General features: G+C 26.8%; 1 protein-coding gene and 1 long non-coding RNA gene across 2 annotated transcripts in view; one reads left to right on the plus strand and one right to left on the minus strand.

Moving 5' to 3' along the window:
* The window catches only part of LOC142330536 (aminopeptidase N), a 70,620-nt gene that overhangs the window by 36,745 nt on the left and 12,919 nt on the right, over window positions 1–20,956 (minus strand). The window contains exons 3-6 of the mRNA XM_075375876.1: window positions 15,067–15,246; window positions 12,888–13,043; window positions 8,443–8,561; window positions 5,885–6,083 (exon numbers count right to left, since the gene is read on the minus strand). Of these exons, the coding sequence (XP_075231991.1) occupies window positions 5,885–6,083; window positions 8,443–8,561; window positions 12,888–13,043; window positions 15,067–15,246 (654 nt within the window). The remainder of the gene's footprint in view (window positions 1–5,884; window positions 6,084–8,442; window positions 8,562–12,887; window positions 13,044–15,066; window positions 15,247–20,956) is intronic.
* Window positions 443–11,620, plus strand: LOC142330537 (uncharacterized). Its single transcript, XR_012757799.1, has 3 exons — window positions 443–669; window positions 3,445–3,572; window positions 11,450–11,620. It is a non-coding gene; the product is annotated as an uncharacterized LOC142330537 (long non-coding RNA).

The raw sequence follows: 20,956 nt of genomic DNA on the forward strand, positions 1-20,956 counted from the left end.
TTGGTATTAAATCTGAGGAAATATCTTTAAAAAAAAAAAAAAAACAGCAGGCTAGATACTATTACAATTTTTAATACCTTTAGTCTGTTTAGATTTATACTGAATAGTAATAAATTTACTCTTCTTGATGCATATTTTTGACACAGAAAATGAATGTTTCAAATTTTCAATTTTTATATCCCTGATGTACTACCCATGTTTTATGAAATGTAGAACTACTAAAGGATGTCTGTGGTGGACTTTTTAAACAGATAAAGGTTTTAAAAAAATTATCATTGTTCGAGTTAACACTTACAAATTGCTAACTGCTGATGGAACCAAAGGAATTAGGGATTTTTAAGCATATTTTCTAAGAACAGTAAAGTTTGTTTAAAGTATCAATTCTTAAAACATTTTATGGTTTATGTTTTATAACTTCTTTCTTTTTCCTGTTTAGCCTCCAGGAATTACCGTATGAGTGTAAATGAAGTGTAGTCTTGTACACTCTCAGTTCGACCGTTCCTGAGATGTGTGGTTAACTGAAACCCAACCACCAAAGAACACCGGTATCCATGATCTAGTATTCAAATCCGAATAAAAGTAACTGCCTTTACTAGAACTTAAACGCTGGAACTCTCGACTTCCAAATCAGCTGATTTGGGAAGACACGTTCACCACTAGATCATCCAGGTGGGTTTATGTTTTATAACTTAGGTTAGATCTTCTAACATTCAGAATTGATCATTATGTATTATGTGTAATTTTTGTAGAATATAGATCAAATCATTTAAAAATCTCAAATTTTTATTTTTATTTTTAAATGACTGTCAATTTTTTAACGTAACCTTTTCTTCAAAATTAAAGGTCCAAGAAACATGCATATTAATCACTTTCTTCGTTTCTGACATTAGAAAAATGTTATCAATTTCAAATAATGGTCAGTTTCTAAAGTGAAGCTTATATGAATTTTATTTCAGTGTGAATTTTGGTAACATGACCCTCATGTTGTTGTGATTAGAAGTGCATCATTCAGCAAGATCAGAGTATATAGTCAAGCATACTGAAAACTGATACAAATTATTGTTTTATTTTTTTGTTCAATATAAAAAAATATTAAGGAGCTATTCCATATTGATATATTTTATTCAGCTCATAGAGTTCATATTTATCATCTTTCATGTGCATGAGTATATATGTTCTTTAGTATTTTATCATTAGACATTAGTTTTTGAAATGTGTTGCTATAGGAGAATGTTAAAATTAGATGGATTGATAATGACAAACGAAGTGTTGTGGCAAATTGATGAAGAAAGAAGCATTTGTTAAAATATAGTTAAAAGAAGACAGACTTATATAGGCCACATATTAATGCATCTTGGAATAGTTGCTTTAATATTGGAGGGACAGGTAGATGGAAAAAATTGTGCAGGCAGGCGACATTTGTAATATGTAAAACAAACTGTTAGGGATGTAGGATGTAGGGGTATACCGAAATGAAATGACCAGTACTAGATAGGGAATCTTGGAGCTGCATCAAACCAGTCAAATAACTGAAGACAAAAAAAAGAAAAACAGACATTATTATTTCCTACATCAGCTCCTACAGTGAAAAGTTCTAAAAAACCGAAAAAAAGTTCCTAAAAACTGAAATCTAAAGATAAATTCCATATCAAAAAGTGATTTATGTAAAAGTTAGGTTTTTTTTTTTAAATACTGACTTTAAATTAGACAACTATATAATAACAATATAAAAAAATTTGTTCAACAGAAGATGTAATAATTCAATTTGATTATAATCACTTTCCAAATACGTTAAAATAAATTTAATGTTGTTAATCTGTTTTTTAAATTTATTGCCAAGATTTAAAGTAAAATACTACTAAATAATTCATTATTACAAAGAAAAACTTTTTGTATTCCTATTAAAAGTTAAGATTACTTAAGATTATATCATCTTAGAGTAATTAAGATGATATCAAACTTGGCAAAGTTACAATAAAAAGTGAGATGTGGCATGTTATGTTGGCAGCGTACAGCAGCATCAGGCAACAGACCACTTTAAAAAAAAAGGAGGCTAACAAAAATAATATGAACTAAACTTTGTTTTAAGATTACACTAACTTAAAAATATATATCTATAGACAGATTAATATATTTTTTGAAACCAAGACATTAAAATAAAAATAATATATCCTGATTTGGCATCAAATCTGATTTGGCATTGATGTCTAAAAATTTGATAAAACAACAATGCGAATTAAATCTTTTTAATTTTTATTAAAATTGGATAGAACAATTTTCAAAATTAAAAAAAATAGTTATAATTTTTTTTTTTTTTTTCTTAGAGTGAATTAAATAAAAAAATATTTTTAGAACAAGATTTAAAGCATATATATATATATATATATATATATATATATATATATATATATATATATATATATATTCCAGTACTGGACAGCAAAATTACATGCGCTTATAATTCATTCAAAATTTCACAAAAGAAAATATTACAAATAAAACCAGTTATTTTCTTCGAAGAATATGTTTTAATGTAATAAATATAGAATTTAATACTAATTGATGTGAGATACCTGTACAAACCAGTTACTGGAAATTAATATGGTAAGTAAGTTTAACTTATCTAATTACTGTGTTTTACCGGTTTATATTTCATATAGTATATATATATATATATATATATACACTGAATATTGAGCACAGTTTCTATGATCCCTTATGGATGTTTTGGTACAATAACTACAGGAAGGGCCATTTATATATTTGAAAACACAAAAGGTGGAAGAAAATTAGAAAAAACAGTTCTGTGTGATTAGTTTTATATTAACACCATTTGATATGTATGTGCAAATTTAGTTATCCATGTAGGATTTTTTTAGGCTAGTTTTAACCACCGTTTTAAATTAGTCATGAAGAAGCTTTAACATAAAATACAATTAAATAATATTTGTAAATGGAAAACAATAATATGAAAAGTTATAAATTCATTTTTTTTAAATTCTGTATAAATTATCTTCAGTGTGCTACACCTGCATACACACAAAAAGGATCTATCATCAAAACTTAGAGAAGTTATATTCTGAAATCTATTTTTTTTTTTTTTTTTGGATATATAAAGAAGTAACTACTTTTTAAACTTGCAAAAGTTTAAAAATAATAAAGGTTATTTATAAAAATAAGTTTGACAAAATAATAAAATTATTGAAAGTTGTTTGTTGGTGTTATATATGTAAAAAAATATATTTTATAAAAATAAAAATACCTGAAATGTTATAAAAATTGAACAGATCATCTTCAAGAAATTCATGATTGAAATTTAAAAAAAATTATGATCATGTCAATAAGAGTAAATAAAGGTTTACATTATTTACATTTATTGTCTAAAAAAACAGGTTTGCGTTATTTTAATACTGGTTTTTAATTTTGTTTATTTTTTAATTTTAGAACGTTGAATTATATAAAAAAAAATGCATTTTGAACTGATTTCATCCCGTAATCCTTTGTTGTGGAAGCAATATTTATCTAACTTTTGGCAATGGAATTCTATAAATGATAAATAGAGCAAGTAAAAGGTATTACAGTAATAATAATTATTTTAATATATGTCATTGTAAAATAACATAAAACAAATTGCATCTATCAAGAATATCATACCTCATATCTCATTACCTTATATGAGATCTGTAAATAAAGTAATGAGAATAGTTCTTTTTGGCAGCCCAAAGTGGCAACACTGTAAAGTTACTAGTAAAGATATGGTTGTATGAACAGCTGATTTATATTATGTATTAATATTTTTAGTCTATTGTTGCCACGTGAGATGTAAACTAACTTTTCGTGAAACAAGTTTTTGGTCACGATATCAAGTTTTTAGGCGGTTTAAAGCATTTTCAGATAGCCAGGAATCAGTTGTGGACAATTCACACTGTAAAAGACCGTTAACATCGAAAAGTGATGACAATATTGAGAGAAATTGAGACTAGATATGGTACGACCAGCAATTAACTGTCAAAATGATTGCAGGACAATTGAATTTGAATCATACCGCAATCCATTAAATTTTGACAAACGAATTGGACATAAAAAAGTTTGTGCAAAATTGGTTCTAAAAAACCTCACTGTTGAACAACAAGGTGGAAAAGTGCCGCAATCTTCTAGGGTGAATTGAAACTGATCCTGATTTTCTAAAAAATATTATTACTGGTGATGAATCTTGGATATTTGAGTACGACCCAGAAACAAAACACCAGAGCAAGGAGTGACACTTCAAACTCACCCAAAAAAGCAAAAATGAGCAAATCAAAAATTAAAACCATGCTAATTTGTTTCTTCAATAGTAATGATATTGTCCATAAGTAGTTTTTGTCTACAGGACAGATTGTAAATTAATATGTTTACCGAGAGATTCTTGAAAGACTGTGGAAAAGAGTTGCTCGCTTTAGACCAGCTATCAAAGACAACTGGATGCTGCATCATGACAATGCCCCGTCACAATGCACTCTCAATTAATGAGTTTTTGGCAAAGAAAAACATTCCTGTAGTTCCTCAACCACATTATTATTCACCTGACTTGAATCGCTGCGACTTTTTCCTGTTCATGACTTTCAAAAAACACCTCAAACGACACTGTTTTGGAACAGTAGATAATATTTAAAAAAATGTAATCAACCATCTGAAGGATATTCCAGTTTTTGAGTTCCAACACTGCTATGAAGAGTGGCAAAACTGTTTGAATGTCATGGCTTCCCAAGGAAACTATTTTAAAGGTGATAGAATCCATTTATAATTGGATTGTAAATAAAAAGTTTTTTGAACCAGCCTCATTACTTTATTTACAGATCTTGTCCAACAAATTAATAGAGATGAAACTGAAAAATGATTTTATATTTAACGTTTAAGCATTTACAAGTTTAATACAACACATGGAAAATAATTATTTAATATAATAAATATTTAATAAAATTCTTCCAGATAGTACAGTAAACTAAAAATAAATTCAAATTCCTTATATTAATTTTATTTCCCTCTCATTCTATTTTTAATTTTTATTAAGAAGTGTAGTTAAGACTTTTTTGGAAGTTACATATCATATTAAAAAAAATTAACCCATCTCTATGAAAATATAAATCATATCAATTTTTTAACTTAATTATAAATACAAATCCTAACCGCTCCAAAAATAACATGTAATAATATGATTAAAGAACAATTAAAATGTGAAAATAACAATTTTAAAGAAAAATAAGATTTTAAATTTTACATAAATAAATAATTAAAGTTTTTAATATTTTGTGCATCATTTAATAAAATATACAAAAAGTAATATAGATTAAAAATTAGAACAGCAAAATCATTTATTGATAATTAAACAATCAGTTTTTAATAAAAAATAATTGAAAGAACATGTTTATTTAAAATATAACTTTTAATAGTTTTTTAATGTAAAATAAACAACAAACAAATATATAAGTTGCTTATGAAACAGTCCACTCTACAAAAGCGCAGAAATTAACATATGTTTATATTGTGAAATGTTCTTGTCCATGACAGTTGGTGATGGTATTAATTTAAAATATTTTTTTAATGGTAAACTTAACTCAACTGTATAATAAATTGATTTTAAAAACCTTACTTCAAAATATCTCGGTCATCTTTGTGACTGATGAACCAATCCCAAGTAGTGGACCATCCATACTAATGGGCACCAGTCACCGAGAACAGTTGCAAAGATGACCAATTATTATGTAATTTGGTTTGGTTTTGTCATTATGAAGGTTTAAATATTATAGTAATTTGAATTTATTTATCAGTAAAATAAGATAAAGTAAGTCATACTTGGATATTTATGGGTTTTGGTAGAAATAGAAAATTTTTTAATAATTACTTAAATAATTGAAGGCCCCAGGCATTGATGTAATGATCAGATGTGTAGTTAGGAAGAGCAACCATGTTTAGTTGTGGTAACGGATATGGTCTAGATAAGAATATTTCTAATGACACAAGAACTGATGGTAATAACTGTTGAGACTTTGTTAATGCAGTTACAAAATCTTTTCTTCCCCAAACACCAATACGAATTCCATCTAGAACAAAAAATGGCTAAAACTCAAAACTATATTACTAAGCATCTAGTAGATACGTAGATATGTACTCTGTACAGCTTTTCAAGAATTTTTATTTCATAGTTATCGTAGATATAATTTTTCAATAAGATAATAATTGGGTAGAATCAGTTTAACTAAGTTTATTTTAACCAGGATCAAATATGAGGCATACCTTATCTTATCATAAAGGTTGTGAATTTCTACTGATAACTTACTATCTAATTTTGTTATAAAGGTTCTGTTCATGAGGTGAAAATGTTTTTTTTTATAAGTTCTCACCTATCAGGCAGTATAAATAAAAACGTTCAAAGAATAAAGTTAGAGTCCATATTATTTTCAACAATTATTGTGAAAAAGACTTCTGTAATTTAAAACAGAGGCTACCCATCTTTTACTAGTAACAAATCATTTTTAGAAATTTTCCCACTTCACATTAGCTAATATATTTTTCCATTAATTTAATCTACCGATTAAAATTTTTTTTTTTTTCATAAAAACTAGAAAAACTTAAAAATAATTCTATAACAATTGGGAAACTCATAAAAGGTGTCATGGTGATCACAAGAATCATTCCATACCAGAAGTTCAAGGAACCATATTTCATGACAAAGAAAGATTTTAGTTACTGTAATCGGTTTAGTAGTCTGTAATGTTTAATAACAATTAATTTAATTATATGTATGGGATCTTTTGGAAAATTTTTGGCCTGAGAAAAAATAAATTTTTCAGAATTTCTATTTTTAAAAATCGTTACTTTGCTATTTGGTACATTTAGATCAATGACTTCCCAACTTTTTAATACCCTCAGTATAATGTGATTTGTACAACTCTGGCAAATGTGCTGTTATCACAGCTTTGACCTCATAACATAAAGTGAATCTTTCTCCAGGGAGTCATTTCTTCATATCGTAATGAGTAATCGCTGAATGTAGAAGCATTATTACGGTGAAGGAACAGTTTCTTTTTGGCCAGATGAGGACATTTATCCTGAATAGCACCCTTCAATCGGTCTATAGTGAAGCGTAATATTTCCCAATGATGATCTTACCTTTTTCATGTACTGTATGAGCATTATACCATGAGAATCCCAAAAAAACCATAGCTATTGCTTTTCCTGCAGATGGAACCCGTTTGGCTCATTTTCAAATGCTCCCACCCACTGTTTGAACTGCCATTGGTCTCTGGTTTGTAATGGTGAAGCCATGTTTCATCTACATAAAAAAAGTTGAAGAAACTCAGAAGAATCATGTTTAAATAGATCTAAACACCCTTCACAAATGTTCAGTCGTTTTTTTGTTGACTGTCGACAAATGTGGCACCAATCGAGCGGAAAGCTTTTTTATTCCCTAAACGTTGTTTAAAATGTAATGGACACAGCTACTGGATACAGTCTTTGCAAGCTCACTTGACGGTACATTAAGTCAGAGCTAATTAATTAAGGCATTGTGTATTTTTATAACAATTTCATTGGTCAAAGACATTTTGGGCATCCCAAGCGTTCATCACTTAGAATGGATATTTGTCCGCTTTTTTAACTTCAAAAACAAAGGAGAAAAATTCTTTAGAGTGGAATCTAACTTTTTGTATGTCTATCGGGGTTATACGTGCTTAAACAAAATACTTTAAATAGCTTGAACTTCAATCTTACCTATTTTTCAAATGTTAAAAATTGTTTGCTTTTCTTGATCCCTCAAACAAACAACTAAACGCACGTGTCTAAAACTTAAGAGCACACCACCTAAAGTATCTTACTTGAGAAACATCGTAGCCATTTGCTTATACTAGTGGCATCTCTGTAACAGGCGGAGAACTTCAAACCGCCTTAGTAAGCAGTAAAAATTACCCATACTAGCTAAATAAAATTACTGTCTAGTATAGCATAAATAGAGCAATTGCTTCTACTGAATGTGTAAAAATATTTTGATTAATTACATTACATTTATCATTGGTCTTATATATTATAATTATTATTTTTTTATTTTAATTATTAAATACTTTTAATTAGTACCAAACTAATAAAATAATTTTGTCATACATTATTTATATAAAGATAATAAATTTCATTTCTATTAAAAGTTTACTTTTGAAATGTTCATTATATATTAACTTACTGAAGAAAATAATCTTCATTTCTTCAGCATCCATATTTTTTTTATTATTATAGAAAGATTTTTATATTCAAGTACATTTTTTCTATAAAATATAATTTAAGCAAAAATGTTACACCAGTCTAGTGATATTTCAAGCAGTCCTTTAAGAGGTGTTAAATTCTTAAATAGAAATATGTAATTAAATTAGAAAATAGTAAAGATATATATAATTTAACATTAGTACCTACCTGAGTCCATATAATTAACCTGAGCCTGTTGGAAGTCTGAGACTAAAAGTGCTAAAGAATTAACAGACATAAGTGGAGTTCTACCGTAATTATCTCTCACTATAGCTCCATCTGTAGTACTGAAATCAAATAGATAAGTACTTATTAGAAATAATTAAACATTATCAGGTATTTTCTTGGTCCAAGCCAGACAATGGATTTGATGATTTCAGTTGAAGACTAAAAAGAGAGGAAAAAGTTACTATAAATCATGTAATTTATTTTCTAATTAATGAAATCATTTTCTTAATTTATACTGTATTTAATGAAGAGAGTATTATTATTGCTTTGCAAGCTATACCTAAATATTGTTATAAAAACCTAGATAAAATGGAAAAAAAATGATATAACTTTTCAATAATCTTCTTTTTTTTAAACTATCCATTCAAAGATAAAACAAAAAAATAACTGAATACTTTTAATATATATATATATATATATATATATTAGTTACATATGTATATATACTAGCTACTGCCTACTGCTTTGCTTGTGTGAATTTTTATCTAGAATAAGTTTTAAACAGAATGTTAAATTTTTTGTTAAACTTTCACCATAATTTATGATTTGCTGTTTTAGTGATAAAGGCGTATTGATAAATAGGTCTATTTATATTTAAATTAGTGTAAATCTTAATTGAGCGAGAAAGTAACACTACTTCACATTGTATTTGAATGATAAAGTAATGGAGAAAGTGGACCAAAGTTGTTTCTTAGAATATAATCATTATTCATTACATATTTTTTAGATTTGTAATTTTTATACCAAATTTTTATTCCCCTTTCCACCCCAAATTGGATTTTTGAATTTTTTAAAATAAAAACAAAGTTAACTCCAAAATTCATCTACCTAGGTTAATGGTTTCAGCTGTACATATATAGGCTCCATTTTAATCATCCCAGGCGACTTTCTTGCAAAGTAAGCATAATACAAAAAATGACCTAAACAAAGTTGTTACTCATTTTGGAAGAGGATATATATATATATATATATATTTTTTATATTTTTTTTCATAAATTTTGATTATGAATATTGAGTTGTTTACTTTAAAGCATTCGTTCTTAAAGTGGACGATAACACCCTCTTGTGGGCGCTATTAAATAATCACATTTTCCGGCATTTCATAGTGTCAGTCCACACTGGGTAATAATATTCATTTTTTATATATTCTTTTCTTGTTTTCATCAAGATGTAGGTCGTGCTATCTCTATTTGTTGAAAACTTCTTTTCTTTGTATGATCAGTGGTAAAAAAAAACCATAATAATAAACCAAAAATTGTACGAGGACTAGTCAGGAAAAATTAGTCCCAAAATTTATCTTTTAGCACATAGTGAATGCATGGTGGTGAAACAAGTTGCAGCTTGAAAATTCTACGTTAGATGCTAAAAAATTATTCTCCTAATGACTTGTAATTACACCTATTTACGAATAGATGTAATTTATCTCTCAATAATTTGTTATATATCAAAATTTGTCTCTCAGCAGTGTTGATTTTCCTCAAGTACTAGTGCAGCAGCAATTCTCTTTTGTATGTACGTGTGTGTATACACACACACATACATATTATACAGCTGGCAGAAAGAGACTAGTTACTGACAACAATGAGCGATTCAGTAACATTTAACTTGTCACAGAAATACGATAAGGCAAAAAAACTTAATGATCAGTTCTTTTCTAATTTTTATAAAATACCAAACTGACATTTAAAACTACTAAGCCAATCCCAAGCAAGTTTTATTTTGAGACAATGAACGATTAAATAAACTCTCTCACTCATTTCCTGCATAACCTCATTAAAAGTAAGATAAATAAATGGAGGGATTATAAGATCCAGCTTTATCCGAGAGATATTTCAGCTGACAGGTCTCCAAATCATAGTATCCCCAGACCAAATCACATCAAGGATGCAATGGATCTGCTGTCCTGAAATCATCAGCACAAATTTTGAAAGGCCCAATCTCTACTCAGAGAATCCATAACGATTAAGAATGTATTGAGGATAATTAAGAATAATCAAGAAAAAATAATGGAAAGGATGATTTAACTATGTAGAAACAATAATATAAAATAAAATATTCCACCAAGAGAATAACTGAGGAATATATCTTAGCAGAATGTGTCCTTATTCTACATATTGCATCTTTCTGCTATATATATTCTCTTGGAGTATAGCATTTTTACTTATAATTGGAGCTGGATACTGTACTAATCACTGATTTTCAAGATCAATCTAAATATGTACTAACAAAAAAAATATTTTTCCCCCTAGAAATTAAAATATTTTGTCACAATGGTGAAAAATACAGGATTCATAAAGGAACTATTGCTCATTGCTAAAATTTTGTGACTTAAGGAAGAATACAAAATGTAGATTTTAATGCATGGATATTCATGTTAAACTATTATCAGTATAAATAATGTATATTATTTGTGTTTTCTACTTCTTTTCAAATATTTCACTCGAACCACTTATCAGTTAGAGTACTCCTGTAGTAATTTCTAATTTCATTAATCAAAACTGCTATTAATTAAAAAAATTATTACTTAAAAATTCATTGCACTTTTACAAAACAAGTGTTTATTGTAAACTATTGAAAATGATCACCATTTTGAAATACTGTTCTGTAACTGTAATGTATATATGAAAAAAAGTTTCTTTAAAAACAAAATAAAGAGTACACAAAAACTAAAATTTTAAAGGAAAGTAGATTAATATTTAGTGAATATACAAAATAACCCAAACATCACTGGGAACTAAAGTGAGAAGTTTGGCACAGAACGTTTAAATTGTTAATTTAAACTAGAAAATATGCATTTTTCCTATCCTTTTATTAACTTTCTTAAATTTAGTACTAGAAACATTGTACTAATTACTAATTAGTTAAGTACTAATTAATTAAGTAGTTGATCTAAAATATGTCCACTGATCCACAACTACAGATGAAATGTTATAATTTTTATTTCTAGCATGATGCCTGTCTACAATACTTCGCTATGCAAGTGTGTGTTATATGTTACATGGTTAACTATACACTGTGTGTGTGTGTGTGTATGTGTGTGTGTGTGTGTGTGTGTGCATGTGCACACATACATGCATGTGTGTTTGTATAACCATGTTGATGAAGTCTTTAATGGTAAAATTATTGAACAATATGGCATTAGACAAATATCACCAGGGTCACCGGACTTCATAATTATAGACATTTATACATGGAGCATTGTCAAAGAGAAATATATTTTATGAAATAAATAATATGGAAGTAATTAAAAGAAACAATTCAACTTGAAGAAATAAATTTAAATTTTATAATAAGTGAAACTTTTTTCAGTAATCCACAACTGTAGTGATGTATTATTGAAAGAATGATTAGCTTGAGCATAGTAATTTATCTTAGTTTGTACAATGGGTAACGACTTTTGAGTGTAGTTACTTTTAAATGTAATCTACATAGTGTAATTTAGTTAAGAAACATATCATCCGATTGGTTTTCAGGATGACTGTTTTGTTCTTAGTAAATATGATCTATGTTTTTTAGTGCAAATTTAATTTCTAATTAATTAAATCTTAATATAAAAGTTACTACTGTAGTACTTAATTTAATTAGTTCAAAGAAGATAAGCTACTGGTTTTTAATTACTATTTGGTATTTTATGTACAATAATTACAATTTAATTTATTATTTTAGATCATAATACCTGAAAATTTTTACTGCTGATATCCAGAATTTAAGAAATAAATAATAAAAAAAATAATTATGAACACATTGCAGAGGTTATGTGTGGATTATTTTGACTGTACTATATATTTTTTTTAATCATTCAAGAACTAATAATTAAGTTCATTATATAAAAATATGTGGTTTGATATCATTATAAAAGTTTAGTGTCCATCTTGTCATGGTAAGAAATAATTTAAAAAAATTATGATTATAAAATTATGAATTTTATGTGGTTTTATAAAAATATTTTGACTATAAATACATTTAAAATTTCACCAAAGTATCTTAAGGGGTCCTTTTCTTATTTAACTGATTTATTAATTTGAAATATTTCATTTAATAAATATGGTTATATGTTGACTAAATAATTTGCTTTCTTTTTTTATTTATTCTCTTATTAGCCCACTTTATCTAATTCATTATTTCTTAAGTCCTATGGTTGAAGCATTAATAAAGTTCAGTAGAATGAAGTTCTACTGAACTTCATTCTGACAATCTACATACAAATATATTTTGATATTTAGCTATTTCCTTCCACCAAAAGGGGACATTATTTATGAACAGCTTTTCATTCTGTAGAATTATTATAAATAGAAATTTCTGTTTTCATAATAGAATATTTTTTAAATAGGAATATGTTTTTTAAATAGCTAAAAAGACAAATGAATGCATTAAACGATACATACACATTACTAACGTCAATTAAAGGCATTGATGTTAAAACTTGAAATTCTCCTTTATGTGCAACACTCAGTTCAATCCATGTTTTTAATTTTGGTTCATCAAAGCATGGAAATACTTCTCTTGCTTTACCAGGTTTTACATTCAATACAACAAACCATCTGAAAAATAGATACAAGTAGAAAAATAAAATTAAATAAAATTCACGAAAGAAAAAAGTTAACTAAAAATCAATCAATTACAATCAAGTTCCACACAAAACAGAGAACATATATGCAAAAATATATATGTGTAAATACTAGAGGAATAGGAAGTACGGCTTTATCTACAGACACTAAATCCACTAATTATCTTGTTGTGTAACCCTCTACAGGAAATGCAGTTGATGGACAAGTTTCAAAAGCCAATGTCTTTCACGGTTTTTAAACCACAAGAAAAAGCATGTAGCCTAAGGAAAAAAGGGTTCATAAACAGAATTTCTTTTTAGAGAAAGGACATTATCAAAATTCATGTTAAATCCAAATCCTGCTGACTAAAAAACACAGACTTATGATAAGACAATTTTCAGGCAGTAGAAGCCTATCTTGCTCTAATCCACTTCACTCACAGGGATGAGGTTGGAATTTGTAGTATAGAAACAGCATGTTATTGATGAATAGATTTGTTGTGCTGCAAAATTTGAATTTTAGTTGTACTTCAAAATTTCCCATTTCCTTCAAAAATAAAATACAGACAAAAATAGGCTCAGGCTTGAATCAGCATATAGAAATGACTTCATAAATTAAACAAAATTCAGATAGGCTCCCACTCAAAGAGTTCTCTGTCTCTTTACCAATCATTAATTACAATAAGTTGGAAAGTCCTTGAACCTATTCCAAAAAATTGTAAATTATACTACTTTCAGTTTCATTAGTCAATACGATTTATGAAATCCATTGGGTTGTCCTAATGATAAACTTGTTGTAAATCAGCTGATTTTGAAGTCAAGAGTTCTCGGGTTCAGATCATACTAAAGGTAGTTGCTTTTATTCAGATTTGAATACTAGATTGTAGACATTGGTATTCTTTGATGGTTGGGTTTCAATTAACCACATGTTTCTGGAGTGGTTGGCCTGAGTTTGTTCTAGACTGTATGTTTACTGGTACAGTTAAATTACACTGATAAGTCGCTAATGACTTTAATTGTTGATGCAACTATAAATAAACATATTAAACAAACAAATAACTATGTACATAAGAGTTCTACAAAATTATTTAAATAAAGATGTTAGCAAATGTATACCACATTGAGTTATACCACCAAACTTTCAGGGTGATTTGCATGTTACTGTGACCTAAAATTTCAGTGCTCAGATATTTCAACCTTCAAATTCAACCACATAAACATTTGTAGATATCATTAAAAAACAGTATATTAAATTATAAATAGTAAGACAGCAAGCTAATTGGAATTAACCAGTATGTATAATAATGGAATGTAATTTACCATCTTTTCCAGGATACACTGAACTTACATACAAGGTATACAGTACTATATTTTATATGTTTTGAAATTCAAAGGGTTATACGAGTATTCCTGTAAATTTCCTTAATTAATTAATGATACGATTAATAAAAGGGTTGTTTTACTGTTGTGTTCATATCTTGAAATAAGAATACTGTTTTTGACGACTTTTTAACTGTTAACTAACTTAAAATAAATTTAATAAATGCATTTTTTTACTTTTTTTGTCATACAAGTTGTATTTTTTTTTCAATTAATAATGACACGCAGATCTTCAGAGCACAATGGCTGTTTGATAAAGAAGTTCTTTCTTCTTTTCCTTCTCAACTACTTATACAGCCACTAAACATAACTGACCTTGTGCCAATTTAAATTTTATTGATTATATGCAAATTCAAACGTTTATTCTTGATCTTCAGCTTCATTCATTACATAAATTACAAAATAAACAGTATTTTAAAGACGGTATCACAAATGTTTTTATTTTTACTTCAAATAAAAAAAAAAATAACACTTCTATACAAAATCTCTACTTGCACATATCTTTTATGAAGAGTATATACTTATTTTATATTGTTTTTTAGATTCTGCTGTGTAAATGATTACAAAGAAAGTAACACAAATTAATCTTTATTTTAAAATAATAAATTAATTTAAATGAATTGAATTATTTTACTGACCTTTTTTCATTAGTAGCTGAATCAACATAATAGTTTTGGTAGAATGTTTTCGTTGGATCGACAGAAAGATGGCCTTCAAAGCTTAGATCCAATTGATACAATGAGTCATGTTGTAATTTTTGAGAAAGATGAACAATATAGTCATCACCTTGACGTTCAACACTGCTAACTGACAGAACCCTAAGGAAAAAATAATAGTACAATTATTATTTTTGATAGCTATGTTTCTTTTATAGTCGTAACATTAGTAATAAAACATACATATAAATTAAAATACTGTAAGATAGATGGAAAAACATAAAACAAAATTCTAAAAAACAATTCAGAACTACTGCATCTAATCAACATAATTATTAGGAAAAAAGGCAATTCTAAAACCATTAACACTATATTTACCAGTGGCCGTCAATATTTCTCATTAAAATTAAATCCTAAACCATTCAGTAACAGAGCTCTTAACTGAACCCTAATAATCATGCAATTAATAGTTACGCACATTACCAAACATGAGCATCTAAATTCAATTAAAAAAATTTGGCCACCTCTGAATATAGGACTTGTAACATAGAAAGGCTCCGAATATATTATTACTTTTTTGAGCAAACATATGTATAAATTGATATTTAAATTTAACTTTTTTAATTATAATATTTTTAATGACAGACTAAAGCTAACTTAAATATAAAAAAAAAAATATTCAATAGCTTATTTCAAAAAGTTTTCAACCACTGCAATCATTTTCACTGTCACTGCTGCTATTATCACCTTGGCAGCATCAGCTGATTTTATTACCGATGGGTTTCTAAATAGGCAAACATGTTTATTTAGATCCAGATCAAAGTGCGTATTGGATTTTAATTGTGTCTGTTCATTTAGAGTTTTTTTAAATATTTCATAATATTCAACTGGGTTAAAACCTTTTTTGTGAATCTAAGTTCTTTTAAGTCTTGATGAATTTGTAATTTGAATCTGATTAGAACAGCAGATGAGATATTGCTCATATAACCATTAAGTCAACTTTTGTCAAACATTTACAGATCACAAATCCACCGACACTGACATCGATCTACATAATTTTCATCATCAATTATCATACACAGAAAACATAACAAATTTCATTTTTAGGCATAATTAATATTTATAGGTAAAAAGAATGCTTCATAATCTTGGTACCATCAAAAAATTGATTTTGTTGAAAACTGCTACTTAAAAACTGATTAGTCCGAAACAAATTCTTGTTAAGTACTGTCACAGAGTTCATTCATACATGTATTCATGAGTGTACAAATAAATTATAGAATGATTTACTGATATTCTAAAATTCCAAACTAAATAAAAAATTAATAAATCATTTTCATTGATGTTATAAGGTTAACGTTCAAATCTAAGAAAATAAGACAATGAGAGGTAGTACCTAAATTAAAGCATGAAAAAAACAAACAGAGAAATTATTACATTTGTTCTGTTTCATGGTATATTTACAGCAATATGATATATATCCTATTTGTATTACACGAAAGGAAAGAGGACAAATAGATTATTTATATACAAGTGTCAAAAATATTAAACATTAATTTTATTTTATGTTTTCTTTTATTAAGATTACAGCCATTAGAATATTAAGTAATATTAAAAATAAAAGAGGTAATTTAAAATAATAAAGATCAAATTAAATATCTAAATAAGTAAATATAGGAGCCAAAAATAACTAGCGATAGATTCATATCAATGTTCAAACTTAAACAAAGTGAATATGCATACAGTCTATTTTTGACAACCAATTTTAAAACAAGAATTTAAAGATGGTTTGAAATAATTCTACTTGCGTAACCTTCTAATGTAACAGTACCTAAAAATAGCGCTGGATGTAAAACATATATACTTTACGAGCAATATGCATTTAGACAGGTATGCATTAAGTTGTTTTTAACAAGATATTATAACTAAACAGGTAATTTAACTAAGAGGATAAAAACATAGATTAACAGATTTTTTCTTTTGTGACAAACATACATAATGTATGAATTAGTAATAGTAAATTCTTTAAATTGATATGCATATACCTTTATGATGTATATCACATCAAACAGTAATGTTGCATTTCTTCATAAAGTTAAAGTAAATGTTACATAATTCATCTTACTTAACCAAAGAACATTCATTATATTTGGTTTCACATTATCATTTTAAAGTAATATTATTTTATTAGTAATTAACCAACTGAAATAGGGAAAATTATTTAAAAATTTCTAGCATATAAGTGTTTTATGTAATAAAATGAAAAATAAACCTAAGAAAGTTAAATGTTTAATAAATTAAAATGTAAAATTTGTAAAAATGTACTTTCATACAATCTTTTCAAAGCTTTAACTCACCATTTTTCAGTACTGTTACTGATGACACCAATTTTAGGGAACAAATTTAGTTATACTACTATAAACTATAACTAAAATTGTAGGCGACTACTAGACAAATGGTTACAAGTGATTCCCAAAAACAGCATAACCATTCTTCTGAATAATAAGCATTCCATACCAAATTTAGTAAGAAAAATGAGAAGTCAATTGGTTTCCTGTTTCCTTCTTCACTAAACTGAATATACTAATTCACATCAGTATACTAGTCTTACAAAAATATAGGTGATTAATACAGCTCTATAAGTTACACCTTAGAAAAACAACTCTTGTACCTCAGAATCATGACAAATGTAAAAAAGAGATAATAAAAACACAACTATGTAACTTTCTCGCTATGAAAAAATGCATAATTTACATTGCTTCAACTCAGTAAGAGAAGCGCATACTTTTTATTATTCGGTTAAATGGTATACCAAAATATTATATTGCGTGTAATATTAAATCCAAAAAAATTATAATGAAATTAAAAACCGTACAGTAATAGTCTTGCAGATATCATTTCTTCAGCTCAAAAAACAAAAATTTCTGTAATATAAATAAAACTGTTTTAACAAAATGATACTGATCTCAAAAAAGGTAAGACGATATTACATTTCTATTATCAAAATTTGTTGTTAATTTAGAATTTTGTTTAAAAAAAAAATACATGTTAAATATATGTAATACACAATAGATATACAATAATAATAGATGATAAACAATGTTTAAGCATTCCATAAAATAAGCAAAAAATAGAAAAATTTGTTACAAAACCCTTACCGACTCAATTTCACTTATTAAACAACAAATAATCATAAGAATTGTATTATTTCTGTAAATGTGATGTATATTATATGTAAATAAAATCAGGCTGGTAAGAGTTTTTAACAAATTTTTCTGTTTTTTGCTTATATATGGAACGGGCGTGCTTTTTCAAAAAAATAAAATATTGCTATATCTTTCTTATTAGGTAAAATATCAAATTCATTTAAAGTTTCTCCTATTCTTTAGATAAATTTCTAAAACTTATCTACATAAAGATTTTGATATCTTCAATCACTGGCCCATGGGGTGGATAAAATGGGATTTTGAAAACAAAAAAAAATCATACTTCCCTTAATAGGCTCAGTAAATATTACCTAAAGGTTTGTCTGAAACAATTTTTGATAAGACCAACCCTTAAAGCAAGGGATGACCAAAATTTTTCTGGAATTGTAAGAAGATGGGGCTTGTTGTATGCTAAACATGTGAAACTTTTTTCACATGCAACCATTCTCGTATTGCGTAAATTTGAAGTTTTTCTTAACTTTAAAGTAGAAATCTTTTTGGTATTTGCATATTAACGCCACCGCAGCTACAGCTTTATTTAAAAACAAAGTAGTCAATCGGATTTCGGTGGAAAATGGGCCGATATAGAGTTTAATATAGTTTCAAAACAGTCTCTTTATTAATTTTAATAAATGGATATTTATATTTATTTATTTTATAAATATAATTTAACCAAACTTAACCTACGCTCGCTTCACTCACTAACCTTGACTAATTAACAGGGGTGTTTTGATTATTTAAATAATAAATAATTGCAATAATTACTGAATTTATTAAATAAATACTCAAAAAATTACGGTGTTAATTAGTCAAGGTTAGCGAGCGTAGGTTAAGTTTGGTTAAATTATATTTATAAAATAAATAAATATAAATAACCATTTATTAAAATTAATAAAGAGACTGTTCATTTTCCACCGAAATCAAATTGACTACTTTGTTTTTAAATAAAGCTGTAGCTGCGGTGGCATTAATACGTAAGTACCATCTTTTTTATTTCCTACTTAGCACCGGTGAAATCTACCTCTGCCTTCCGACATGCTGAATGGGATTTTTTAAATTTATCTATGGTATTAGAAATTAGCCATCTAGACTTGTGTAATACATTAAACATATTTTTGTTTGTTAAACCATTATCAGTTATGGTGCAGTGAAATCTTCCAACACAGTTCATTATAAATGTTTGTTTAGCTAGATTTACTTTGCTTGTATTATCTGATTTAATATATTTCAGACCTGAAAATTATTAATTTTTTTTTGACTGATTGTCTATTACTTATTTACTTAAAACTTTTCTTCAATGTAAAACAGTGTATTTTTTTGGTTCATTATTTATTATAGAATGAAACTGCCATATTGTTTAAAAATAATAAACAAAAAAAAGGATAGATAAAAATAAAAACTACCACATTTTAAAAAAATCCATATATTTTCATCCTTTAAAAATTGCTTTAACTTACGGTCCTCAAATATGCAATACTGATAATCAAATTTTTCACTCATTCAAATAAAATTGGTTCAATTTATTTGTGCAATAGGTTGTTTTCTAATACTAAAGTACATTATAATGTTTATCTGAAGTTCCTATGATTTTTTTTTTATAAAAGAGAAATAATTATTTAAATAAATTATAATTATAGAAATTTTGCCTACTGATTTGCAACAATACTTATTGTTTTACAAAAGAAATGGGGTAATTAGTTTGTTGCTTTACATTATCTATTAAAATATTTGTTATGGTTCTGTTACACATCACACTTCTGAAGGGTTGAACAGTCATTGCATTTAACAGAGATTGGTATTTAATGTGAAGTCAAATATTCAGTTCAGTGAAAAAGACAATAGGAAACCAATTTATTTCTTTTTTTTTTAGTTATACCAAATGTAAATACATAATACATTGTTGTAAATGTACATATTCCAGCATTCCAGACAGTCTAAGCTCATGTATTTGGTAGTAGTTATTCATTACTATTCTATAATATTTTTCTTATTTTCATCAAGACACAAATTTCTTGCCTTTTGATCTATTTAAATTAGCTTCTTTCCATAGCTTACCCTTATTTTAAACATAAATAAAACTAACTTAAAAAATGCAAAAAAAATAAATAAATAAGAAAAAAGTAATTCCAGTCAATTCTTTTTAAATTTTTAATTCTTAATATAGATATCATCAGCAGTGGTAAATTGTTGGTAAATATAGGTTGTTTTTAATTTCTTATCGACTTGAAAGTGTTAAAATTTAAAAAAAAGAATTGAATAATATTATTTCTTTTATTTAAAAAAAATATATATTTTATTTCAGTTTTATTATTGTGAAGTAATATTTAGCTGAAGGCAAAATAGATTAAAAATAAATTCAGACAGTCAATTACAACATAAGAAATTGAATAAATTTGTTTTTAAAAGTCTGCTGGGCAATATTAGTTCTAATTTTTATTATATTTACACTTTAATTCTATAAATTTTTTAAATGATGAACTGAACAAAATTTAATATGTTTTTTAAAGAACTAACATCATGTAAAACTTCCAGTTGCTCTTGCAGTCAACTTCAGCAACATTGATTTGGTTTGTTATTTAAAAAAGCTGACAACATAGTTGTTGGATTTCCCGGAACACTGCTCGAGCAGCATTCCGGGAAAGACCTACAACTGTTGGTTGTTTCTG

This window comes from Lycorma delicatula, chromosome 9, assembly GCF_047948215.1.
Source record: "Lycorma delicatula isolate Av1 chromosome 9, ASM4794821v1, whole genome shotgun sequence".
NCBI classification, from domain to species: Eukaryota; Metazoa; Arthropoda; class Insecta; order Hemiptera; family Fulgoridae; genus Lycorma; species Lycorma delicatula.